The sequence below is a fragment of the Dendronephthya gigantea genome, unplaced genomic scaffold, assembly GCF_004324835.1.
Source record: "Dendronephthya gigantea isolate DGI-Jeju-01 unplaced genomic scaffold, DenGig_1.0 000040F, whole genome shotgun sequence".
NCBI classification, from domain to species: domain Eukaryota; kingdom Metazoa; phylum Cnidaria; class Anthozoa; order Malacalcyonacea; family Nephtheidae; genus Dendronephthya; species Dendronephthya gigantea.
Window position 1 is genome coordinate 1,062,498 of NW_021163050.1, and position 27,560 is coordinate 1,090,057.

Sequence of the window (27,560 nt, forward strand, 5' to 3'; positions counted from 1 at the left end):
TAAAAACAGAATGATGTAATATCAGTCTAAAAATAACACAGCACATTTGAATAGCTACCTTGGGGGAAAACCCGCCTTACCGTCGGCTGTAAATTTTGTTATTTCTTTGCCTCCGACAATTTTTGAATGTTATTTTATTTTCACAAGAGTGATTTTACGCTGAATAAACTACAGCAATAAATATATTTGATAAAACTAGATAAATATATAGAAAACCCTTTTAATTGATATTTTTATTGACCAACTACCAATAAAGGATTACGCGCTTGCATGTTTTATCTATTTCGAAAGTATGCTAGTGAAAGCAAATATTGTTTTATTTCATAGGAATTATCAAATAGTTGTGATCAGATGTTTTGAACATATAGTTGAAGCTGTTTGTTCAATGACACACTGAGATGATTATTTCTGAGCGTATTTAATGCCAACGTCAAAATTGCAAATAATTTATTTAAATTCACAGCGCATCAATTTGTTTCCCCAAAAATGTTTTTCCACAGAGTTATAGAACAGTATTAGTAGTTTAATTTCAAGTTTGGTCTGGGTGTATAACTGGTTGCACTTTTGATAAAAACAAAGTTGAATGATGACTATTTTTGCAATTTTAACGGCACGACAAAATTGCCGTTAGAATTTTTAAAAAAAAAATTCGAATTCCTGTAATATATACAAATCATTGCCGTCAAATTGTTGTATAGCTGTAAGTCTTTTAAGTGACTCAAAAATAGAAACCAAATTATGCTGTGCGCACATCTGGAGTTCCTCTGAAAATGGGTAATTTTACGTCTGAAATTGTCTAAAAATAGCCATGCCAGACACAAAATAGAAAATATCGCAAAACTTGAAAAATAAAATAAGAATGCAAAAGATGTATGCATATTTATTACACACTAACAAAGGCCAATAAATGACAGAATTATGAAGGGAAAATATTTTTCAACGCGTAAGTCGGTAGGAGGATCTTAGGGAGACAGCCTCTTAAACTGTGTCTTTATTAAACAAAACATCTTATTGTAGTTAACTATTAGTTCCTGGCTTGTCAAATGTCAACAGTTTAGACACAGGTAACCCATCCATATCAGGTTAGTATGTTTTATGACCACAAGAGCCCAAATTCAGTATTTTTGCTGGCTATTTATAATATTTTCCCTTAAAATCTCTCAGATCGCACGGAAATTCGGTATGAGTTAAAACATTAGTACAAACAACAGATCAGTTAAGAAGCTTTACTTTATAAAATTGCTCAAAATAGTTATTTACTATACAGTTACTATACAAATACTTAGCTTGGGTTCTCTGTAGTACAATGAAGTTGTAATAAACAATATTCCAAAGTTTAAGGCTTAAATTGGTGAATTGCAGGTACATGATTGGACCAAGTTCACTAACATATCTACATATGGCTTCTTTCTTTTCTGCTTCACACTAGATATATCTAGTTCAAAATATTTACATATTTCTTGCAGCATTGCTATTGAAAATTTGGAGAGCTTGGAAGTTGCTGCCATATCACAGATGTTGTATGAGTCGTAGGTAATTGGATGGTTAAGGGAAATCTCGTTCAAAACCTCATCTCGAATCCGGTAATACTCCTTCTCTGACGATAGGTCATCGTCATCATCATTGTCGTCTTCATCGTCATCATCATCATCATCATCACTTATACTACTCGCTGCTGGAACAGATTTCTTGGACGACAAACGAGAAAAAAAACTTGCAATCTGTTTGGATGTCAGATACTCATCAGATTCAAATAGAGATGATCCATCAGTATCCCGCGCTTTTCTCATTGACTTAGAGACATTGTCAGGGTCTGCTTTCTGGCGAGTTTGTTCGCCAAGGAGAAATATGTCAGTCAAGTACTTCTTTTGATTCTTTGTAAGACGGCGACGGCTAGCACTACTTTTTAACGCCCATCCTATTGGTAATGGCTGAACATCTAATGACGTACTTGATCCTGAAGCACTCTCAATAATCTGGTCAATACCTGACTCTCCGCTTTCAAGGTTTTCAGCATATCTAAGCATAGCTTTGTCAAGGAGGGATTCTCTCTCCAGAGCGTACTTATGCTTGCCAATATCCAAGTGACGTTGGAGCGAGGAAAACCTTTGAAAGGTTTTCACGCATCCTTCCTCAGAGCAGGTAAAGAGAGTGTCATCTGTGTCACTACTCTCATCAGGAGATTCAGCAGTGGCTTCTGTTGTCCTTTTCTTGATATTGTGCCTTGGAGTGACGTCACAGAATGTTAGGTTGGGGTCGGAGGCATCTTCCAATTTAGTGAAGGAAGGCAATAGTTCTGCTGCGGGAGACGTCTTTGACTGAAAATTCCTGTATGGGATTTCTTTACCTACTCCGACACCGTATGCTCTCCAGACCTTCATATGCTTATCCTTGAACTCAATATCATTGATAAAGCTCACACCCTTCCATTTTCCAAAAGCATCTGCATCAGGAATCGTTAAGGGACCACAAAGTACAGCTCTAACACTACGGACGCCATTCCTGATTCTATGGCAGTTTTCATCTGAGCTGCATTTGATATATCATTGCCAGAGTTGAGGTAAGATCGCAAGTGATTTTTCACTGTGGCCGCTTTGCGATCACATGGACCTTTACCCCCTTGAGGATCCGAAAAATCCATCCGAACGTCGACGTTGTGTTTTTTGGCGAGTTGTCGTACTCCAAGTATGGTAATTCCACTGTGATAGCACCCAGCGTTGTCTTGTCTGAACTTTATAGATTTTAACTGTGGCATCACCTGCTTCAGCTGCTGGATAACATCGTCAATCACAGCCAAAACAAAAAAGCTGTCTTGGTTGCTCTTTTGGAAAAGATGGACAAGGGTTAGCATCTGCATTGGTTTGTCTTCTTCTAACTTTCTCATCGCCACGCTGATGTGCCAAGATATGCCGCGCTTACCAAACCAGTCGGTTTGGCTTTCACGGTACTTCCTGGGGATGAATTTCATGGCCCAATCTAAAACAACCAGCACAGATTTGCTATCTAAGGTATTTAGCATATCGATGCGGCCTTCATCCTGATTGATAGATCGCAACAAGTGTGATTTCCACGCATCAACATTTTTCTTTGACTGCTCTACCACAAATTTTATTTCTTCTTTTTCTTCATGGCTTATAAGAATCGCTTTATCCAATACAGACTCAATTTCTCCTACAGCAGTAGGAAAGAGGTTGCACCTGTCGCAAGCTAAATCATGCTGATGATCGCACGTGCTTAAATAGGCTTTGTCATTACCCTGGCTCAAAGCATAGGGTCTGCAGTGGTCAGGTACTCTTGAGCTCGATGATACATGAACCTATAAAATATTGATGTGATGGATAGATTCACAACACTTAACTGAAATATACATGCACTCTTATACACTCTCGGCATAAACGCTAGTAGTACTATACTTGATTAGTAAACATGCGTAAATATTAACAAAGAAAATCCAGCTAACCTTGTAATCTTCTTTAAAATAACGTTTGGCCAGTTTAAGCTTGCTGATCACCTCTTTTGACCAAGATAAGCCGTTTTCGTAGTTGTCTCCAAGTTTGTCAGCTACTTCAACCAGGTCGTCAAAAGCTTTTGCCCCTTCCGCCGAGAAATAGTCCAAACCCTGAAGAGACTTGCGGGTGGATGCCGCGCAGACGTTAAGTATCCTAGATAGACTGCTATGGCTGAAAGGTGAACTAAATCCAGTTTCGGCGCAGTAACCCTGATACTGTTTGATAATCTGTTCAGGGATGGACGTTCTTATGACATTCGGTATTTTGATTTCAGATCCAGATGACAGTTTCAGTGTTTTTTCTCCGAAGGGCAAATCCTGGATAATTTTGGCACTTGTTATAAACGCCAAGAAGTGGTCAAGCTTTTCAGGAGACACCTTTATTCTTTTTTGTTTTTGTTGAGGAACTTCTGTACCTCTACCATGGAGGAAAAGATGATGTCGTGCGATGTTGTAGCGATATCGAGATAGATCTGGCAGCCATCTCTGCAGTGTTGCAAACCTAACTTTATCAGCTATGATAGACAGCATTTGTCTACGGCTACTCCAGTGGCTGCAATTCTCGTAGCACTCCACCATAGCTTCAAGCAAAGAGGAATCCATGTCATCAGCACTCTTTTGTCTTTCCGCCTGTATTGCGCTAAGCAGCATTTCTGAGTTTTGGGGGGCAAGTTCCTCTAGGGCAGCTAAAGCGATCTGTTTCCCTTTCCTCACATAACGTCGTTTTGTGCGCTCTGCTGCTGTGTCCCACGGGATGGTCATGGATGTGCGGATTGGGCTGACATCTCTGGAAGCTAGAAAAATATTCAACTTCTCTCTTGTACTACTGCCAGCATTTACTCCTTCTTCGTCACGTGTGTCTTCTAGTTCTAAAAGTTGAGAAAATCCTGAAGGGCTAAACAGTGTTGATGATTCTTGACTTTTTGGAGTTTGAAGGCGCTCTTGAATGCAGGTTTTCTGCTGAGGTGTCTTGAAAGAAATCTCTTTTGAATCGTCCTAAAATTTGAAAGCATCGACTTCAACATTGTTTTAGGTACTTTACGCGCTTGGGTTGAATCAATCTCTTTGTGCTATCATAGATTATTTGGTTTGATTTTTGTAATTTTATAGCTCAACACAGTCGAAAGTCTCCCCAGTTTCCCACTCGTTTCCAAAATGGAGAATAACAGATGACCCTCCCGTCCTTCATAAACGTCGTATTTTCTTTCGATGTCCCCCACCCCCTCTCCAAAATGAAAGAAATACTCCAGCCCACATCCCCTCATTAAAAACGTACAGTCCCTAAAGTGTAAGTTTTATAACAGTTAATCTATAAAACCATATTAAATATCTACGTATCATACCAGTGTTGTTTCCTTGAACTGATCCTCCATCTTTTTGAAGTCTGTAATTTCCTTTAATTTCTCGCGGCATTTCCTGCATACGCCTTGCAATGAAATAAAAGTATTCTAATATAACCTAGTCATCCTTCAAAACTTCGTTAATTAATTTTCTTAGTTAGGGGGCATCTCAAAATTTCGACACTTTTCCCTAATGAATAACCCGCTGAAAAAAAGAATTACTGTGACGTCAGAAGTGTTGATTTTTGAAACATATTGAGCTCATTTCACAACGTTTTATTTTTCTTTCACATTTTAATGCTTTTTTAATAGTAATTTTTAAAACTACACTAACAGAAAATATCGACACTTCCAGTATAAAATATTTTTCGCATTTCCTCCTTACCCCCTCCCCCCTTTTCGCGGGTTATTCATATAGGGAAAAGTGTCGAAATTTTGAGACACCCCCTTACCTGATCCAGCTTGTAAAAAGACACCAGTGTCACGTAGCAGTAACTCCGATTGTAACTTTCCGAGCCCTCTATCTCCTTTTGGCCAACTTTTTTTTGTCTTTCCATGGTTAGACAGAACGGGTGGTATTCTGCATCTGGTGCTCGCTCCCCTCGTCCATCCAACCCCAAGTTTTGCACGGTGAAGAGGACATATCGCCATTGAAGTGATATTATCTGGCCTCGTGAAAATACCAGCACGACACAAGATCAAGTCCACCTCATTTTCTGGTCCAGAAAACGAGTACGATGCCATGTGCGTTGTGATGTCTTTCACGCACGAAAGTAAGGGGACTACTAGTACTTCTTGTTCTCTATTTCTAGTATCCGCTCCACATAGTCCTCCAACAATTGACTTTAACTAGCAGCAAACTTCCATATTTGTAACATGCACGTATTAAAGCAGTATAAGCGACTAGACGCCTTACAATCTCGCACCTATAGTATGCCTGTTCGCAGGTTGGGATAATCGAATGAAAATTTTCACAAAAGGAAATTGAAGAAAGTTGAAGAGGAAGTTACGTTCCCAAGATTGGTTTTGTTGTTATTTATTAAAAATATTAGATTCATTTACATTTTCGTTTTTTCATGCAACTGCTGAATAATATGAATTAAATAAATTTCAGTTAAAATCAGTGTTTGCAGCCGGCTTTGTGGTCAGAAAACATACTAACCTGATTAGTGATATGGATGTGTAATACTTGTGTCAAAACTGTTGACATTTGACAAGCCAGGAGGAATGAAATGTTTTGTATAAAAAAGACACAGTTTACTTTCAGAATTAAACATGTAAGTATCTTTATTCTTAATACTATTGATTTGATTTAAATGTTCCAAATATCAATTGAGACTCTTTTAAACGTACGATAAACACATGGATTGTGTCTTGTGTAAAGTGGCAGCACGGGTCAAAGGTGAGCAATATAAACCAACTTTGGGAAGCAATAGCGTAACGCACAGTCATTTGCCCAAAGTAATCTTTATATCATTCGAAAGAACGTTATTTAGACTTGAGATTACCAAAGTTTCAAGACATTTAAAGCTTAAGCACATTCACAATATGAATTTTTGTAAAACATACTTTTATCGACTCGATTTACCGATCTTGCAAATAAGATTATTATAAAAGGTCAGAATTGTTCTATTGACTCCAAAGTCGTACAATCTGTCGAGTGAGAATTGTACTAGTAGGTTGAGGTGGTTTTATGTGCATAGGATCAGTATTTTCTTGGCTTGAAGCCGCTAAAATGCAGTCAAATGTAGGGGCTAAAAATAGCATTTCCAACCGTCTTAGAAAAAATGCGAATTTCTCCTCTAAAAAGCAATATTTGATCAAATTAACTACACACAAATTCTTGGGATACTTAGGCCTATTATTCCTGTAAATATGAGCGAGAACGATTTTTGAAGGTTGACCAGACTTGTTTGATATTTACTGACAAGTCCTCTTAATAAGTGTTAAGCCAAAACTAACCGCTAACTGCCGGAAATGCTCTTCATGAAGAAAAGGCAAGAATTCTGGACCAACTTTCAGAAGATCTGACGAGAAATCGGGGTATTTCATCATAACACATTCCTTGCGAAGGTGGAAGTGGACGTTTTGTTGGGCTGTACTTCTTTGCAGCTGCCCGGTGATTCTATCTCTGTATTCTCGTTTGTCACGGCAGAATATGATCAAATCATCTGGACGTTGCTGGGGCGGGTTCTGAATCCCTCCATTGCACCCATAACATTTCGAAACTCTTGTTCCTTGAACCCACTTGAGAAAAAATAAGCTTTTCGGCAGAACAGCTGGTTGCTCCACAATACCTGTCATATTCTGTGTGGGCGCTGTATACATGGAAATTCTTGAGGATGATGGTGCGGTTGGATTCGTGGTTTGAAACTGGTTAAAGTTGTGAGAAGTTGTGGGTGAACCACAGCTGGGGAACGTTGGCGGAATATAAAAACCCGGTTGCTTCTGAGGGATAATGGTCCAAGGAGGTAATTTGTGATTTGCTGTAGTTTTCAACATGAAAAGACGCAGAAGGAACCGAGTGCTGATGTTGCGGACCTACAGTGAGTGGCACAGAGCATGAGGTAGGGTGAAATGTGTTTAATGGAAAAGTCGAGAGATGCCGCTGACTATTCTTTTCTGCGTTGATAGTTGGTTGCTTGCGCGGCGTCTCAGTTTCAACATCATCATCGCCAAACAAGTCAATATATTCATTGACCGTCGCTTTTTTTGCATTTGACCTTTTCCGTTTTGATGGTTTTCTCCCGGCATTTTTGGGCCCTCTATCCTCCACCATATCCATCATGACCGGCTGCTTCTTTCGTCGCTTAAACCACGCAATGTATTCGTTGAGTGTGCCTCTACACTGTGCTACGGCGAGAATGTGTTCGCAGATTTTTGTAGAAAAATTGATACACGTACGATTGCACGACAGACAACCACCTTTCCCGGGAGTAACGCTATGTACTTTATTTGACGCACCAGCAACTATATATGATCCATCATTGGCCCCAGGCTTTGGAATAACATTTCCATTTGATGCCAGCAAGTTGTTAGCTTTCTCGAACATGGCTTCAAGGATTGCCGATGGCACCGTTGATATTCCACTCTCTTTTGCGCTGATACCCATTGATGACTTGCGTCCCTCTTCTTCGCAGTTATCTTGATCTGAATTTGTAGAATCACTCTTATCACTCATACTCGCGTTCTTAAAATCCAACAACTTTTTCGTAATCTGAGCGTGACTTAGACGACTTCTCTCCATTTCGTCTATGGTGAAATGTTTAAAACCTGGTTGCACTCGATACACCCCTTTGCCAAATACTGCTCGATCTTCATTTCGTTGCTGGGTTTCGATGATATTCTTGACCTTATCAATGAACCTGTGTGGCTTTTCTGCATTGAAATGAAGTCCGTGCTTAATGATAAAGTTTGCCGATTCAGGGTCGTTATTTGTATAATGTTCGGGGGGGTCTCCAAGTCCCGCTTCTCTTCGGACAGGTTTCAGCATAGACTCTTTCATGTCACGTGCCTGATATAGAGAAAAAGTTGTTAAGTAAAACGTAAATGTTAACGGTTTACAGGCTCCAAAGTTAATTAGTACACAGTACACATTGGACTTAAATCGATCTAATAAGGTTAACTCATATATTTTTGAAAATGGGCACTAACTAAACAGCCGTTATAATTAGTTTCATCCAGAATTTTGCAGCACTCGAGAGTTTCCGCAGTTGGTGAATATAATAAACACAGAAGAAAAATTAACCTTTTCTTGCTGAAACCACTCGAAAAACGTGCGTTTGTAGGTTCTGTTCCCTTGCTCTTTCTCCCTCTCTTCCCAGGTGGTCTTCAACTCGTGAAGCTTTGAGTCAAATTCTTCCTATGTCTCGCAATCGACAAGTCCGAAGAACTTAACACATTCTTCCTGCTTGCCAAAAACCTCTGTTACGAAAAGCTTCTTAGTTTCTCCTTTGATTCCTCTGCCCGTTAGTTCTCGTTTGATGTTATCCTTGAAGTGCAAAAAACACCTTAGAAATAAGGCAAAGCGCATGTTCCGTTTAAAACCGTCAATCAGAGCTCTTTCGCCGTCGGTTCCAACAGCAAGGACACCTTCTAATTCTGGCTTGAGAGTTATTAGTGAATGCGCGAACTTAGAATATGTCTGCCAGTCTTTTCTTTGATGCATAAGTAAGGGTCCGACAAACACAGGCGCTTTTCCACTTTTAGGATTCACTAACTTTAGATTTCTGTAAGTGGTAACAGTAAGGCTGATGTTCCGGTCAAATATATTGAACGTCGGATCAATCCCATAGACACTGTACTCCGTCAGATGGGTACAAAATTGAGCAAGTTCATTTAGCTGTTGGTCATTTCCGATGACAACAAAGAAATCTGGGTGAATTGAGCATTCACGTATAAACACTGCGTCCTTCGAGAGTTCTTCGTCTCTTTTCGCGCGTTCTAAAAGTGTCCATATGCTATTCACATCAACACTCTTGTTGTTTTGGATCTTTTCACTTTCATTGCCTGGTAAAGGTAAAGAAGTACCTTGAGAAAACTGCTTTGCAGAGTGCCTGGCGTTATAAATATCACTTGGTCCTCTGGGCAGTTCACCAGTTGATCTTGCCAATGTAACATCTCCGGATGAGCGATATACTTCATCTAGAGCTTCCTTCGCCATCTTTCCTTTTTGAAAACGGAATTTTTCATTTTTTCTCTTGTGCTTGGTAGAAGTCGCGTGTATGGCGATTTGAATTTGGCATTTCCGTGAGGCTTTAGATTTTTCACTTTATGTTCCAAGCCAGAGAACAGATACTGAACAAACGTCAGCGGAACTTGATTATCACAACAATCTACAGAATATATAATGTTAACTTCAGAAAAAGCAGCAAGGCCCATTCACCCTGACAATCTTTACAGCGAAATTTTTCGCTAAGACGGTTGCAATCATTCATATTGCATGTGTTTTACATGAAAATATAATTTATGGAAAGGTCTTTTTTGCCACTTCCTAAATGATGAGGATTATGCGAATAACGAAAAACCACTTTAAGTATATCGACTTACCATATAATTTGGATATGGTTTTGCGGATAGTGTCATCAGAAGCATTCTTGTAGTATGTTCGTCTGAATGTGTATATACCTTCTGGTGTTGCTTGTGTTACACTTTTCTTATCAACTGGAACGATTTTTCTTGTACCACTCGAGTTATTCTGAACACGAAAATAATCTTTCGGAGATCCTTTATGTTCCCAGACACCCATGTCGTCACATTTTATATCATCCGCATGTGGGAAGGATTTCATATCCATTAAGAAGGAAACGTTATGGGAAACGTTTATTGGTGGTGATAGACACAATTGTTCTTGTTTGTATGAACCCAAAAGGATAGATACAATTTCTGCTTTTGTATATGCTGCTTTTTCCCACGAGAAAATCGGGGTCATAACATCTTCCTTGTATGGCTGGGTCGAAGGCTCTACACCATCAATTCGTAATCCTTTATCACTAAGGTGTATAGAACCAAATATTTAGAATCATATATCATATATGAGTAGAGTGCTTGATATACCGAAGTATAGAGCTAATAAGACGAAGATATAAAAATCATTATAATTATTAACTTTGGCGGGCTCGCGGGGTATTTTGCAGACTAATATATATAAGCCAATCAGAAGAATGACTGAAGTGTTTACCCATTGCATAATTTTTTTATACAAAAATTGTCCAATTAAAGCTAATATAATAGTAATAATCGATATACATAAATGCATACCTTGAAGATTCATCATCAATATCATCAATTTGTGAGTCATCTTCTTTATCAGAGTTATTCTTGTCAACTGGTTCTGCAACATATATGTTAATATAGATATAAGACATTAAGACATAACCGCCAAATTTAAAGAGACTCCATTCCTAAGGCAGTTATCGAAAGGTGGAAATTAACCGACAAACACTTCAACCATGAACTCACTTTAAATGCTATAAGATTTAGTTTAATCAATGTTATAAGATACCACACCTTTTATACATTCGTTGTTGCCATCTCCATTCGTTTTGTCTCCTTCATTGAGCTATTAGAATTCAGAGCGATATAATATGAAAACTAATAGTATTCCACCTAATATTATTGTTTATATTTTAAGGGTAAACATTTGATATTACTTACAAAACCTACATCTTCGAACACGGAACGTCCCTGTGCTTCCTGCGTGTTTTTACTATTTTCTTTTGAATCTTTTTCTTAAAAATAAACAAAATAAAATAAAACTTGCAATGACATAATAAAAATTTCGAGAAAATTAGAACTTACCCTCATCCGATGAAGTAGAGAGATCTTCTTCTTCTTTTATATTTTCCTTCGCTTTAACTTAAATTGAGATGAAGATAATGGAAGTAAATTAAGTTTAAAATATCGTGTGGCATGCAACTTGCCTAATAAAGATTACGATTGCTTAATTTGGAGATAAATTTACCTTTATCCACTGGGCCTGAAGTAATCATCAGCAGTCCTTCATATTTTCCGCTTTTTTTCGATTGTGCTAAATTAAAAATTACGTCGAAAAAACTACATTATAAAAACTTGGAGAGAAGATTAGAGAGCGCGAATTGGCAGATAAATTTACCTTCATCCAAAGGGCCTGGGATGGTCATGAGCAGGCCTTTGGCATTTTGACGATTCTTTTTCTGATTTGCTAAATTGAAAAATTTTAATGACGCCGAAAAGAATGTAAAAATGCTAATATTACATGCGCGACTTGGAGATCAATTTACCTTCATCCACTGGGGCGGTCATCAATATTCCTTCGGCATATTTATGACCCTTCGTTGATTTTGCTAAACCAAAAAATTAAAATGAAGCCTAGGAAAACTATATTTTCAACATGCGCAGAGATAAACTTACCTTTCTCCACTGGGGTGGTCATCGACGGTCCTTCGGCATAATTTTGGTCCTTTTGCGATTTTGCTAAAAATGTCAGAAAAGTATAGAAACTACACAAAAAAACATTCACATATCCAAACAGAAATATGGAAAAAAATAACAAGAAAACATCATCTTTGATAGGAGTAGATGCATACTTACATTCTTCTTTAAATGATCGCAATAGTTGCGTAGCAGATGGTCTGTCAGTAGGATTAAATTTGCAGCACTGTTCAAACATTTCTTCCATATTTTTCCATTGGGTGCTTCGAACCGTTTCGTATTTCAAATCGTGTTTCGGCAATACTTCGCGTTTTAATAGGTCTTGTAGCGCAGCATCCGTTACAATACCTGTAGTTTTTCATTTCAACAAAATAGTGATTATATTTCAGTTTGACGTACAAATAATTGCATACATATGGCAAGAGTTTTTGTGTCAGATTTTTGTGTATTTGTCTCTACCTGAAGGGCAAATGTAGCAATAGCTAATTTGCTGAATGCAACGTTCTATGTTTTACTACTAAAATCACGAATTATTCGATTAATAATTCGATTGTTCTATGTTTTTGAATTTTGTACGCAGTTGCAGTCAATAAGCTTACTAAATCCCATACGTCAGAAGACAAATGGATTCGACAAAATTAGTTCACGATTAGTCCCAAACTCCTATTAAACCGCCTGTGTACGAGGTTGGATAGACCTTCACGTCACAACATTATCGTCTTAAATTTAGAACCACCTTAAATGAGATGGATTTCAAGTTTTACTCTCACAAGCTATGTGCAAAGATGCACCCTTCTATAACCCGTGCATGAAAAATAACTTTTCCTTTTGACTAATAAGTATGGAAATAAGCCATAACGCGGAAACGACGCTCGCGGTCTTGGCCCCTCAGCCTCGTTAATCTCCTGTTATGGCTTATTTCCTCATTTATTGGTCAAAACAAAAAAATGTTTTTCATGCATGTGTTGAGGAAGGATGTTTTGCATATTTGCACGTGGCTCGTGAAAGTGAAACTTGAAATCCATTTCATTTAATTAAGGTGGTTCTAAATTTAAAACGTGATGTTAAAATGTTGTGACTTAATTACCGGAAAGGTCTATTGGCTGGATTAGTCCAGCAACCTTAGCGAGGATCGAAGAGCGAAATTAGTAGCCAACTCTTAACAGTGAATGCCATATTGCCATATAGTCTGATAGATAAATGCACCTTGTTTTATATTTCTTAATGCATAAATTGTTTTAAAGAAGGTGGCATGCAGTTCCATACTCTAAAATGGATTCTCTAAGATGGAGCCTTTTGTCAAAATTTATCAGGATAGTGAATTTGACCGGACGCCAACGGAATTTCAGGTGAGATTCCTCCTATTGGTTATATATTCGAATACAATAATTCTGTAACTGGAAGACTGAAAGTCAAGGAAGCTGTTTGTGTGTATCTTGAACTATCCTCAGAACTTAAATCATGTGTCGTCCGTCGTCTTCGCTTTTTTAAAAATTGTATGATCGGTAAAGACGGTATACGTAAAACTTTTTTTCGCTGTTAAAAACAATGCATTCATCAAAATAACTCCCAAACCAAACTTGACTAAAGGCATAAATTCATTTTAAGGCAAACTGCAATGAATGCACTATAAGATCCCACAAATATATGCCCTATTACTTGGAGGGTCATGAATGGCCTGGGCCACTCTAATTTCCAAAACTTGAAAAATATTGTCATTATTGAAATGTATATGTATTTTCTTCAGTCATAGTTTAACCAAATGTACACTGACTTTGAGTCAATTCAGTGAAGTACCTTAATTAGGGCACATGCTAGTTCCACTTAATATGCAAGTTTATGTCAGGTATGTCTTAATAATTAATACTCTTAATTTGTTTAAAATAACAAGAAAATAATTTTTATATCAATGAAAAAACCCTTATTTGAATGATATACCTTATTTCATTAATGTCATTAAACATGCCCAATTTCTTTAACATGTGATGGTTGATGTTGATATATAATTTTATTGATAATATAAAATGCAGGAAAAAAGACTTTTGTAGTGAGCAAGATTGGTCTAAACATCTTGATAAACAAATCATTTTCCTTTTTTGTCAATGATATAATGATTATGCTAGTATAACTTTGATGATTAAGTGGCCATGCAATGTACATTGCCTTTTCTCAAAGGCTGCCTGGTGTAAGCCAAATAAGAATTGTTTTCTGAATATAGAAAAAAAATTAAATACAGAACAATAATGTATTCAAATTGTTGAAGTTTTGGATTGGTTATGACATCATCATGATGGTACATTATCATACATATATTAATATATTAATATTTTTTCTTATAGAAATTTTGGGGATAAAAGTTAGTGCAATACTGCAATAAGGTTGATTTATTCATGTTAATAGCTAACGCAACTCTTAGTTGGTCTCCACTACATATCATCACATATTTTACCAATTATTTATGTGTACATAATTACCTGACTCCCCAAACTCAACAAAGTATGGTCCAGGGACATTTGGGTTCACCAAGGTGTACATGACCATTCCCAGGGACCATATATCAGTTTTCTTTAAATCTTCTTGACTTGCTTGAAAGATTTTGTTCAGGTGAATTTCAGGAGCCATGTAAGAGGGCGTCCCACGATTGATTGAATCTGTTTTAGATTGAAGAACTGTTTTGGTTTGCATGTTGTGAGATCTGCTCAGTCCAAAGTCTGGCAGTTAGCATATTATCGGACATTCAACATAGGCCTTTGACAAATCTAATTCATTTGTAAACTTCTCAACATAGTGTTGGTTGCTTACTAAAATATTCCCGAGTTTAAGATCCCTGTGAGCGATGTTTTTGCCGTGAAGGTATTCTAAACCAGCAACAATATCTTGGGCACAGACTGGCAGCAAGTGCGAAAAAGATTCAAAATCATAATCTTCATCCAGTAATCGAAGGAAATCTGCCAATGTACTGACACATTTTTCAGCCCCCAATGGGCTAAAACTAAAGGATATGTATTCCAGCATAATGCTACATGGCTCTTCGCAAAATCCCAGAAATTGTACGATGTTTTTGTGCCCCTTGATAGAATTAAGCAGTGCAGCTTCTTTCTTACAACGCGATTTCGAATCGATCGATTGTACCTTGACTTTTTTCGTCACAACCTTTTCCTCTTTCTCATTATATTCACCTAAGTAAACGGACCCAAAACTGCCACTACCAAGCTTCCTTTCCTTTCGAAACAAATTCCAGTCAAACGTTGGTAAAATGGCGGTGGTTTTCGTCTTAACGACCAGGTTTGGGATCTTGAAGGCAGATGCCATCTTGTAAACAAGGATCGACTTAAATTTTGGGGGGAATAACTTATCCCTAGCGGGGTATTATATTAGCTCGGTTTTCCTAGCAGGTTTTAAAAGATTACGTCCAAGTTAAAGAAAATTAATATCGTCAAACTCAACCAAAAAAAAAATATTCAGGCTACGACCGGGGGAATCGTTCTCGTGTTATGGCTTAGGCTATGTTCACACGAGCGTCGTTTTCAAATTTTCAAGCGTTTTCAAATGATCAAATCGTCCAAATCGTCGTTTTCGTTTCGGCTTTTCCCATTCATGGTTTTAAAGATTCCGGCTTTTCGCATTCCTTGTTTTAAAGATTCCGGCTTTTCCCATTCCTGGTTTTAAAGATTCCGGCTTTTCGCATTCCTTGTTTTAAAGATTCCGGCTTTTCTCATTCCTGGTTTTAAAGATTCCGGCTTTTCTCATTCCTTGTTTTAAAGATTCCGGCTTTTCGCATTCCTTGTTTTAAAGATTCCGGCTTTTCGCATTCCTTGTTTTAAAGATTCCGGCTTTTCTCATTCCTTGTTTTAAAGATTCCGGCTTTTCACATTCCTTGTTTTAAAGATTCCGGCTTTTCTCATTCCTGGTTTTAAAGATTCCGGCTTTTCTCATTCCTTGTTTTAAAGATTCCGGCTTTTCGCATTCCTTGTTTTAAAGATTCCGGCTTTTCGCATTCCTGGTTTTAAAGATTCCGGCTTTTCACATTCCTGGTTTTAAAGATTCCGGCTTTTCGCATTCCTTGTTTTAAAGATTCCGGCTTTTCTCATTCCTTGTTTTAAAGATTCCGGCTTTTCGCATTCCTGGTTTTAGCATTCCCCGTTCCCTTCCTCGATTCCCCGTTCCCTTCCTCGATTCCCCGTTCCTGGTTTTAAAGATAGCCGTACAGAATACTATTTTATTGCATACAATGATATGCTAAGAAAAATTAGATTTGAAATTTGTGATACCGCAAATTCTCTAATTGATAAACTCTACAAGTTTTCTAGTAAAGTAAAATGTCAAAATGTGTCATATGATGTTCAATTCTTGTTATGTTTGAGCATGTTATCAAATTCAGAGAGAAAGAAGGTAGTAAGAAAACATAAATCCTCTGCACAGAAAAGAACTATGTCAGAAAAACGTAAAAGTGATTATACAAATTTGGATCCTGCAGAAAAAAAACATCGTTCAGAGAAACAGAAAGAAAATTATAAATCCATGGATCCTTTAAAAAAGAAAGCCCTTCTTGATACAAATGCTGAAACATGCAAATCAATGAGTGATGTAAAAAAGAATGTTCTCCATCAAAAATTTGCGATGAGATATAGCTCAATGGAACCTGTAAAAAAGAATGTTCTTCTTCAAACAAATGCTAAGAAATATAGCTCAATGAATCCTGTAAAAAAGAATGTTCTCCTTCAAAAGCTATTAATGCCATGTAGAATCAGGTGAATTGGTTGACACATCACATGAAGAAACTGAAATAATCACATTTTTAAATTGTGTGCAATATACATTCACTCTATTTGTTTTTCTATGATTAAATCATGTACATACTGGGATGATTCCACAAGAGCTGCTATTGCAGAAAATGCTATGCTATTTTATGAATCCCTGAACATTGAAAATAAAATTACATATCTGGAAGACTTCCCACAAAGATTGTTTATTCTTGTTTATTCTGAGGTTGACATAGTATACACAGCAAGACAACAGGGTATTTTATCTGTTCCGAATAAACATGTACTTGTGAAGTCAATCATACAGAATACTGCAAACAACACTGGATTTTTGGTGTGGTTTTCTGATTTCTGTTTAGCTTGCATTTTCATCCATAAAAAATGTGGTACAGAATACTATTTTTTTGCATACAATGATATGCTAAGGAAAATTAGATTTGAAATTTGTGATACCGCAAATTGTCTAATTGATAAACTCTACGAGTTTTCTAGTAAAGTAAAATGTCAAAATGTGTCATATATGATGTTTAATTTTTGTTATGTTCGTGCATGTTATCAAATTCAGAGAGAAAGAAGGTAGTAAGAAAACATAAATCCTCTGCACAGAAAAGAACTATGTCAGAAAAACGTAAAAGTGACTATACAAATTTGGATCCTGCAGAAAAAAACATTGTTCAGAGAAACAGAAAGAAGATTATAAATCCATGGATCCTTTAAAAAAGAAAGCCCTTCTTGATACAAATGCTGAAACATGCAAATCAATGAGTGATGTAAAAAAGAATGTTCTCCATTAAAAATTTGCAATGAGATATAGCTCAATGGAACCTGTAAAAAGAATGTTCTTCTTCAAACAAATGCTAAGAAATATAGCTCAATGGATCCTGTAAAAAAGAATGTTCTCCTTCAAAAGCTTGTGAACAGATATCAGTCGATGGATCCCAGCAAAAAAGATGAACTATTGAAGAAGAAATCTGAGAACTGCAAGTCCAAGCAATCTAGCTTAGATAAGTGCATATCGACATTTCGGTCAAAGATAAAAGATGGTCCATTTTTTGTATGTTCAGTTTATCAGCGATTACTTTATAGAAAATCAGTTATTTTATTGCAAAAAGCGACATATGGCAATAGTATGGCAAATTTATTAACCAATGTTAAATCATTTGATCAAAAACAATACATTTGCAAAACTGCCACTCAAAAGTCTTAAAGGCTAAAATACCATGTCAAGCAATATGAAATGACATGCATGTTGACAATGTACCACATGAATTGCTTTGCTTAGAAAAGCTTGAAAATCTGTATTACCAGATTACCCAACTGCAATAATACAAAACAGTAAAAATTGCTCATTAGGTAGTAGTGAAGTTTATGACATTGCACCTGGTGAAAACAAACACCCTGTTTCATTAATGATGGATAAAAATTGTGAAGAGCTTGCATTTCCTGTATTGTTTCCAAAGAGTAAATTTGGCTTTGGACATGAACGGACGATTAAATTGTCACCGGTAAAATACTTCAATGCTAGACTTTTACATTATAGTGGAAGATTTGCCAACCAACCCAGAATACCTTTTCTTTGCCCAACTTATAACAGAACAAAAGAAGGTATCTGACAGTATTAACATAGCCTTAAAAAAAATACAAGGACAACCTGTCACTGCATCTGAAATAAAATCAAATGTAAATAAATTAAAAGGGTTGATTTGTCAAGACCAAGCCTATTTATTTTTTAAGACAGATTCCAGGTACACCACCATATTGGCAAACATTTATGTACAAAGTAGTAGCAATGGTGAAGCAATTAGGCATCCCAACATGGTTTATGACACTGTCATGTGCTGATCTTAGATGGCCTAAATTATTTCAAATTATTGCTAAAACACAAAGTAACGACATCACAGACGAGGAAATTGCGGCTTTATCTTACAATGAAAGATGTTCAATGTTGAATCTTAATCCTGTTCTTGTCGCAAAACATTTCCAGCTCAGAGTTGAAACTTTCTTCACTTAAGTTTTACTTTGTCCAAGTAACCCGATTGGGAAAATAATCTACTATGCACTTCGTATTGAGTTTCAAATGAGAGGATCATGCATTAATATGGACCTCTGGTAGCAAGTTAACCTCTGGTAGCAAGGAAGCTTATATACCATTAATTGATAATCATGTACAGGCCAACCTTCCAGATAAAATCATAGAACCAGAGTTAATGACTTAGTCAAGACTTAGCAAAAACACAACCATTCCAAAACTTGCAGAAAATACAAAAATGTTAGTTGCAGATTTAATTTTGGGCAATTCTTCACAAACAGAACAATTGTAGCAGAACCTCTCAGTGATGAATTAGATGAAGCAGTGAAAACTAACCTGCTTGAAAGACGAATGCAAATCTTAAGTCCAATCAAACAAAAAATTGATGAAATTCTTAACCGATCCAAAACAACTTATGATGCCTCATTAACCGACTCAGATATTTTTAAGTCTTTGGATATCACTGAAGACCAATATTACCGGGCATTATCCATTTCTCCTGATTCAGACTTTAAGCTACATCTTGAAAGACCTGTAGATGGCTGTTTTATTAATAATTATTTAGTTGCTGGTATCAGGGGGTTTGCAGCAAATGTAGACTTACAACCTGTATTCAATCATTATAAATGTATAACATATGTATGTTCATACTTTACTAAAGATGAGAGTGAATGTTCACAAGCTATAATGAATGCAGCAAGAGGCAAAAGCTGCCAATATGAACATCAGAAAAGGCTTGAAAAAAGTTGGTGCTGCCTTTCTATCCACCAGGGAAGTGAATGGACGTGGAAGCACGACGAGCAAGATGGCGATTTTTGAGGTCTCGGCAAATTGAATGTTAAAAGTCGAATATTCTCATAGTAGCTACCCATCCTTCATTGGTTTTTCGTTAGTTCTAATCTTTGTTAATTTCTTCAACTAAAAATGAATGAAAAAAAGCTTACAAACCTTATTGAAAAGCTCCTAAACAAGAAACTTAATCCTATTATGGAGACCCTCGATGAAGTAAAAAGTAAGATGGCCACGATCGATAAAATAGAGCAATCTCTTTCATTTTTGAGCGATAAGTACGATGAACTCTTTCTGAAGGTCACAAAATTGGAAGTCACAAGATTCTCATAACGAAATAGCTAAAGAAAATAAATTCCTTAAAGAATCACTTCATCGTTCTACTAACAACATTGAACTGATGAAACAGGAATTGAATAACCTAGAGCAGTATTCCTGGAGAGAATGCCTTGAAATTCGAGGTATACCGGTACAACCCGGTTAAGTGACGAATGAAATTATTCGGAAAGTTGGTGAAGTAATTGGCGTTGCAATTGAATCTAAGGATATTTCCGTAAGTCGTCGCCTGCCTGTCAATCAATAACAGAAACATGGAACCTACCATCATCACCAAATTTACTTGTTGCGATACTCGCGATGCATTGTACAAGGCAAGAAAGAACCTCAGTCAAATTACAACACGAGATATTGGTATGCTCAGATCTGCTGAACGTAAAATCTACATATCAGAAAGTTTAACCCTGGAAAACAAGAAATTATTTAACAAATGCCTCGAATTCAAGAAACAGCAACATTATAAGTTTATCTAGACGGTAAATGGAAAGATCTTTTTACGAAAAGATGATTCTAGCCCTTCAATTGGTATTTCAAATATCAGAGACATTCCAATGGCTGGATAAGTACCTCTTAGTGTGTTATTTATATTAAAAGTACAATAGATTTTAGCTGTTTATTAACTTCATGGCTGCTAATCTAAATTCTTTACCTTTATTGGAGTCTGATAATTCCTATAGCTCTAATTCAAATAGCAACTTATCTCACATTGATCCTGATGCAAATTTGCCTTCACAAACTAACTTTAAATACTATTCCACTGGATTAATGTCCAGTACCGATGCACGATGTCAAATGGACAAAATTATAGTCCATTGGTAATTTGATTGTCCACTCGATCCATTGGACATAAAAAATGTCCATCGGCCATTCGATTGTCCATTGGATCCAATGGTCATAGGAAGTGTCTATTGGTCATCAATGGGACCCATTAGACAGAGGAATTGTCGATTGGTCATTTGATTGTGCGTGGGCCTTTAAGTCAAATTTGATAAAACTACGCAATTGTTTAAGTCAGGCATAGTCAATGCGGGTGCTTGACACACGGCGAGACGAACGCGTCCAATGGCTCCATTGGATCCAATGGACAGGGGAAATGTCGATTGGTCATTTGATTGTCCATCGGATCCATTGGACAGAGGAAATGTCGATTGGTCATTTGATTGTGCGTTGGCCTTTAAGTCGAATTTGATATAACTACGCAATGTGTGAATTGTCTAAGTCAGGCATAGTCAATCGTGTGCCTGACGGCTGACACACGGCGAAACGAACGCGTCCAATGGCTCCATTGGATCCAATGGACAGGGGAAATGTCGATTGGTCATTTGATTGTCCATGGGATCCATTGGACAGAAGAAATGTCGATTGGTCATTTGATTGTGCGTTGGCCTTTAAGTCGAATTTGATATAACTACGCAATGTGTGAATTGTCTAAGTCAGGCATAGTCAATCGGGGTGCCTGACGGCTGACACACGGCGAAACGAACGCGTCCAATGGCTCCATTGGATCCAATAGACAGGGGAAATGTCGATTGGTCATTTGATTGTCCATCGGATCCATTGGACAGAGGAAATGTCGATTGGTCATTTGATTGTGCGTTGGCCTTTAAGTCGAATTTGATATAACTACGCAATGTGTGAATTGTCTAAGTCAGGCATAGTCAATCGGGTGCCTGACGGCTGACACACGGCGAGACGAACGCGTCCAATGGCTCCATTGGATCCAATGGACAGGGGAAATGTCGATTGGTCATTTGATTGTCCATGGGATCCATTGGACAGAAGAAATGTCGATTGGTCATTTGATTGTGCGTTGGCCTTTAAGTCGAATTTGATATAACTACGCAATGTGTGAATTGTCTAAGTCAGGCATAGTCAATCGGGGTGCCTGACGGCTGACACACGGCGAAACGAACGCGTCCAATGGCTCCATTGGATCCAATAGACAGGGGAAATGTCAATTGGTCATTTGATTGTCCATCGGATCCATTGGACAGAGGAAATGTCGATTGGTCATTTGATTGTGCGTTGGCCTTTAAGTCGAATTTGATATAACTACGCAATGTGTGAATTGTCTAAGTCAGGCATAGTCAATCGGGGTGCCTGACGGCTGACACACGGCGAAACGAACGCGTCCAATAGCTCCATTGGATCCAATGGACAGGGGAAATGTCGATTGGTCATTTGATTGTGCGTTGGCCTTTAAGTCGAATTTGATATAACAACGCAATGTGTGAATTGTCTAAGTCAGGCATAGTCAATCGGGGTGCCTGACGACTGACACACGGGCGAAACGAACGCGTCCAATGGCTCCATTGGATCCAATGGACAGGGGAAATGTCGATTGGTCATTTGATTGTCCAACGGATCCAATGGACAGAGGAAATGTCGATTGGTCATTTGATTGTGCGTTAGCCTTTAAGTCGAATTTGATGTAAGTACGCAATGTGTGAATTGTCTAAGTCAGTTTAGCATACATACTGTAATGCGTTTAAGTAATGTGTATTGTAATATTGTAATGTGTATTGTTATCTGTATTTGTGTCTGTCCATGCGTGGAAATGCAAATTAGTGTCCCCGCCTAGAAGTAGAGATATAAAATATATTTATGGTGTAGAAACTTGTGTGAGAGAGAATATAGACAAAAACTCTTCTTTTTACTGTTGGAGATAAGATATTGGGGCTCGTGGTGGCTTACATACTAAGCGCGGCGTAACATTTTGGTGGAAGCGGTGGGATTCTGATATATATATACGCTTAGTAGAAGAACTAAACTTTTCATGGGAACCGAGTCGCAAATCGACAATTTGGATATGGAAGGGTTGAGCAGCGGAGCTGGAGAAGAACGATCATTTCATGATGAAAGTTTCGAAGTTTTGTATGTGTTGATGAAGGAGCAAATGGAATTATTGAAGGAACAGAAGAGGATTCATCTTGAACAGGCGGATAGTGCCAATAGCCTTATTCAGAAGTTATCTAATCGACTAGAGAAACTTGAAAATAAACATTTTGTCGAGCGAGCGGATTTGGTGAAACTTGAACGCGGCCTAGCTGGTTATGAAATGGCCATGGGTGAAAACCGCGATGCTAACGAACAAGCTAGAGCTCAGTTTAAACAGATTGACGAAACATTCGATAATTTAAACGCCAAGATCGAGCGCCTTGAAGCCGCCGAAGAACATTTCGTAGCCGTTCATGCGAGACTGCTGGCAAGTGCACATCAGGAGTTGAAGGCGGAGATTATGAAAGAAATATCGAATGTTAATAATCTTGCGGAGCCAACACCGGAGCTTAAAGAAACCCCACGTGGAAGTTTTCAACCTTCGACTCCGGTTAGTCAATTTTTGCCAAACCTGAAACAAGAAAGACCATCATCGTTAGCTGCAAGAAACGCATCCCGTAGTCCCCCACAGGACCATAAACCAGTGCAGAGGCCAGCGCCGTATGATGGGTCTGCGACCTGGGAAGCTTATTGGGCCCAATTTAACATTATTGCGCAAATTAACGAATGGGATGAACACGAGAAAGCGGCGTATCTGGCAAGTAGTTTAAGGGGTCCTGCATTGGCTGTGCTGGGTAATCTACCTGAACATAATCGGCAAAACCTGAAAGTGTTGGTTTCCGCCCTAGAAAATCGATTTGGCACTAGTCACCAAACCGAGTTGTCGAGAGTAAAGTTTAAAACGCGAGTGAAACAACGGGATGAAAGCCTTCCAGAGCTATCGGGTGATATAGAACGGTTGTCGAAATTGGCATACCCGGACGCATCTTCTGATTTACAAGATGTGTTAGCCCGCGATCAATTTGTGGATAGCTTGACTGATGAAGATATGCGTTTAAAGTTAAAACAAGAACGACCAAAGACACTTCGGAGTGCCTTGGAATTGGCAATGGAATTGGAGTCCTTTCAACTAGCGGCGAAACAACAACGATACAGATTAGCACGTGAAGTTACACTGACGGATGGTAAGGCCGGAGGGGCACGTGGAGGAACGGAGAGCGAAAGGAAGACACCGTCAAAGGACTTGCCTAAAATGAGCGAAGGTAGTGGAGCGGAACAGATAACGCGTGTGGTACAACGTTTAGAGGAATCGATGGAAAAGTGTATCGCTAATGTAGTAGCGGCAATTAACAGACAACGCCGGCGCAACGAAGAACCACGTAGAGGAAGGCGTTGTTGGGGTTGTGGAAAATTGGGGCACTTTCGAGATGATTGTCCAGCCGAGTCAGCAGGTGTCGGAAGACAAAGCGGAAATACCGAAGATGATGCGGGAAACGGAGAATAGCTGGGTTTACAGGGGGAAATTCAGCTATGAACGATAAAAATGAAACCCCTAACATTATTTTTAAAACTGGTTTGATTAGTGGATTTTTGGATAGCCTTGTTGTGCCTGGAACAATTGAAGGTTTTCTGTGTGAAATGATTATTGATACCGGTTCAAATATTACCATTGTTCGACCAGATATATTAAGGAAGATTTCGAAGGAGAAGACTGTAGAAATCAAGCCAGTGGAAAGTTGTTTGCGAACAGTGACAGGTGATACAACTGCAGTGCGGGGACGAGGTTGCATACATATTCAAATCGGTGATCTAAAAACAGCCCAAGAGGTGTGGATTGCGGAGATAGAAAACGAGTGTATTTTGGGTTTAGATTTCTTGGGACCGAATGGTTGCATAGTCAATGTGGCGGATAGGTGTCTACGGGTTGGCATGCAGGAAATTCAGTTGCAACCTTTGGTGAACAAGGAACAGCCAAGATGTCGGAGGGTGTGGACAGCAGAAACTACGACGATCCCGGCGCGAAGCGAAGCGTTGATTTCTGGCCAGTTGCAGGATGGTGAATATGGGGAGTCGGTGAGAGACATTTGGGGAAGTTTAGAACCAGCAAAGAACCGAGGGCTACCAAGTGAAGTGATTTTAGCCAGGACGGTAGTAGATGTGCGCAAGCCAACGTTTGTCGTTAGAGTAATGAATTTGTCCGACGAGGAAAGGGTTATTCGTAAAGGTACGGAAGTTGCAAGCTGTGAGTCGGTTGAATGTGTAACTTTATCAGGAGAGAGCGAAGTCAGCGAAAGGCAGCAGGTTTCGGAATTTCATCAAACATTGCGGGAACTTTATGAGCGAAGTGCAGAGGGCCTTGACGGCTCCCAAAGAAAGAAACTTTACGCGCTGCTGGCTGATTTCGAAGATATATTTTCTAAGGGTTCACACGACATTGGTAGAACGTCTCTTACGTCTCACAAGATCGTGTAATAGCATATTTTAGTCGCGGCTTAAGCCGAGCAGAAAAGAACTATTGTGTCACTCGGAAGGAATTACTGGCCGTTGTGAAGGCAGTGGAAAAGTTCCATTATCATTTGAATGGACGGGAGTTTGTGGTTAGAACTGATCATTCCTCGTTAAGATGGCTGTTAAACTTTCGTCAGCCAGAAGGCCAAATCGCACGGTGGCTTCAGAAGATGCAAGAGTACGACTTTACCATCGTTCATCGTCCTGGGAGAGCTAATCTGAACGCTGATGCGTTGTCACGTCGGCCCTGTTTTACGTCGGACTGCAAATACTGTGAAAAATTGGAGGAAAAAGAAATGTTGAACGTTGAGAATTTCCTGTTGGCAAATGAGAAATCGAATGTTAAAATTACAAGTAGCGTAGCTGCCGAAGAAGATAAATCTCTCTTAAAGATTTGGACACGGGAAGAACTTATCTCATTACAAAACGAAGATCCTGACATAAGTCCTATTATTCATTGGAAAACTGGACAGATTCGACCAGCCTGGAGTGACGCCGCTGCCTATAGCGCAACCACCAAGTCCTACTGGGCACAATGGGATTCGTTAGAAATTGTTAATGGGATTCTTCATCGTCGTTGGGAAAACGCAGATGGAAACGGAGTGAAGAACTTGATTGTGGCTCCAAAAGCAATTCAAAGGGAAATATTACAACATCTACATAGCTCCCCGATAGCAGGACATTTCGGAATTAGGAAAACAAAGGCTCGTGTACGGGAAAGATTCTATTGGTTAAACTCGGGAAAATTTGTGGAAAACTATTGCAAGAAATGCGATGTTTGTTCGTCTCGGAAGGGTGAACAGAGAAAGGCCAGAGCCCCCCTAAAGCTATATCAAGTTGGTTGCCCTATGGAGCGGGTCGCCGTTGATGTCTTAGGGCCACTTCCAAAAACAAACGACGGAAACCAGTACATTATTATAGTACAGGACTATTTCACAAAATGGCCGGAGGCATTTCCAGTTCCCGATCAAAAGGCATCTACCGTAGCAGACATACTTGTTAATCAGTTCTTTACAAGATTTGGAGTACCTCAAGAACTACATTCGGACCAAGGAAGGAACTTTGAGTCTCAACTGTTCCAAGATGTATGTAAATTATTGGGGATTTATAAGACACGGACAACACCATATCACCCTCAATCAGATGGGATGGTTGAACGATTTAACAGGACACTCGAGAACGGATTAGCAATGTTTGTTAACAGCAACCACTCAGACTGGGATAAACACATCCCATTCCTGTTAATGGCGTACCGTAGTGCAATCCATGAGACCACCAAAGTTACTCCTGCTCAAATGATGTTCGGCCGCGAATTAAAGCTACCTATAGATCTTTGGCAAGAACGTACGTGTGATCATGATGACAGATTAAAAGGGGACGACTATGTTGAAATGTTAGAAAATCGTCTGGGAGAAGTGCACAATTTTGCACGAGGCAATATCGAGATCAATATACGTGGGATGAAGCAAAAGTATGACATGAAGTCAATGAACAAGAGATATACGGTCGGGAGTGGAGTCTGGTTACACACAGTGCAACGCAAGAAAGGACGGTCACCTAAGTTAAACAGGAAGTGGGACGGGCCATATGTGGTAGTTAACCACTTAAACGACGTTATTGTCCGAATCCAAAAAGGCCCAAGAACGAAAGCCAAGGTTGTTCATGTCAACAATATAAAGGAATATAAGGGTGAAATAGAATTCGATTGGTTCAAAACAGCTCAGCATAAGGATACGGGGGAATCAACAAGTGAATTGAGTGTGACAAATATTGACCAGGAACAGGAACTGCGTCGCAGTAAAAGAAATCGCAATCCGCCAAGGCGGTTGATAGACGAGATATAGTATACAGTGCATGCTTGTCAGGGACTGACAAACTGAGGACGGGGAAATGTAATGCGTTTAAGTAATGTGTATTGTAATATTGTAATGTGTATTGTTATCTGTATTTGTGTCTGTCCATGCGTGGAAATGCAAATTAGTGTCCCCGCCTAGAAGTAGAGATATAAAATATATTTATGGTGTAGAAACTTGTGTGAGAGAGAATATAGACAAAAACTCTTCTTTTTACTGTTGGAGATAAGATATTGGGGCTCGTGGTGGCTTACATACTAAGCGCGGCGTAACAATACATTTTCCAATTTGGAAGGAATCAAAGACCAGTCGATGTCAATGTCATAGCAGTGCTGTAAATTGATTTCGACGTTCTCGTCGCTAGAGTTGCTCATTTCGATCTTATCACAGTAGTTTTAACTTTATAGTTTATATTGTGAGAATATGGAATTGAGTGAAAACAAACGCGGCCTTCTGCATAGAATGTATATGCCGCATACACAAAGAATTGGCAACGTGTGCAGCCAATAAAAAAAAAGTAAAATGACAACTTGAAGTATCATGTATATACGATACATGTTGTGACAAAGTGGCACGTTTTGTTTCTGAACTGACAATCTGACATCATACAGTGCCGGAATTGTCTTAATAAATGCGGATACCTGACACACCGCGAGACGGCCGCGTCAAATGAAATGACGCCACGAATTTGATACAACTACTCACATCTTATAGACTTTATTTATACAGTGTTAATTTTTGTGT

The 27,560-nt window shown here is 38.6% G+C and overlaps 2 protein-coding genes across 2 annotated transcripts; one reads left to right on the plus strand and one right to left on the minus strand.

Annotated features, from left to right (window-relative positions):
• Nucleotides 1-9,492: 9,492 nt before the first annotated feature.
• On the minus strand, nucleotides 9,493-15,072 carry LOC114526641 (probable myosin light chain kinase DDB_G0284661). The gene is made up of 13 exons (XM_028548225.1): nucleotides 14,494-15,072; nucleotides 14,235-14,463; nucleotides 11,920-12,108; nucleotides 11,740-11,802; nucleotides 11,610-11,672; nucleotides 11,462-11,530; nucleotides 11,312-11,377; nucleotides 11,149-11,205; nucleotides 11,014-11,078; nucleotides 10,858-10,909; nucleotides 10,609-10,681; nucleotides 9,898-10,340; nucleotides 9,493-9,683 (listed from the first exon to the last, which is right to left on the minus strand). The coding sequence occupies exons 1-13, from the start codon at nucleotides 15,070-15,072 to the stop codon at nucleotides 9,493-9,495; spliced, it is 2,139 nt and encodes a 712-aa protein (XP_028404026.1).
• Nucleotides 15,073-23,985: 8,913 nt separating this feature from the next.
• LOC114526642 lies at nucleotides 23,986-24,927 on the plus strand. The gene has a single exon (XM_028548226.1). The coding sequence runs from the start codon at nucleotides 23,986-23,988 to the stop codon at nucleotides 24,925-24,927; it is 942 nt and encodes a 313-aa protein (XP_028404027.1).
• Nucleotides 24,928-27,560: the final 2,633 nt, after the last annotated feature.

Bases quoted from the DNA above. Each gene is read 5' to 3' on its own strand.
- LOC114526641 (XM_028548225.1), bottom strand. From the start codon at position 15,072: ATGGCATCTGCCTTCAAGATCCCAAACCTGGTCGTTAAGACGAAAACC. The intron at 11,079-11,148 runs GTAAGTTCTAAT...TTTATTTTTAAG, and splicing joins CTCTACTTCATCGGATGAGG to AAAAAGATTCAAAAGAAAAT. The intron at 10,910-11,013 runs GTAGGTTTTGTA...GAATTCTAATAG, and splicing joins GACGTTCCGTGTTCGAAGAT to CTCAATGAAGGAGACAAAAC.
- LOC114526642 (XM_028548226.1), top strand. From the start codon at position 23,986: ATGAACGATAAAAATGAAACCCCTAACATTATTTTTAAAACTGGTTTG.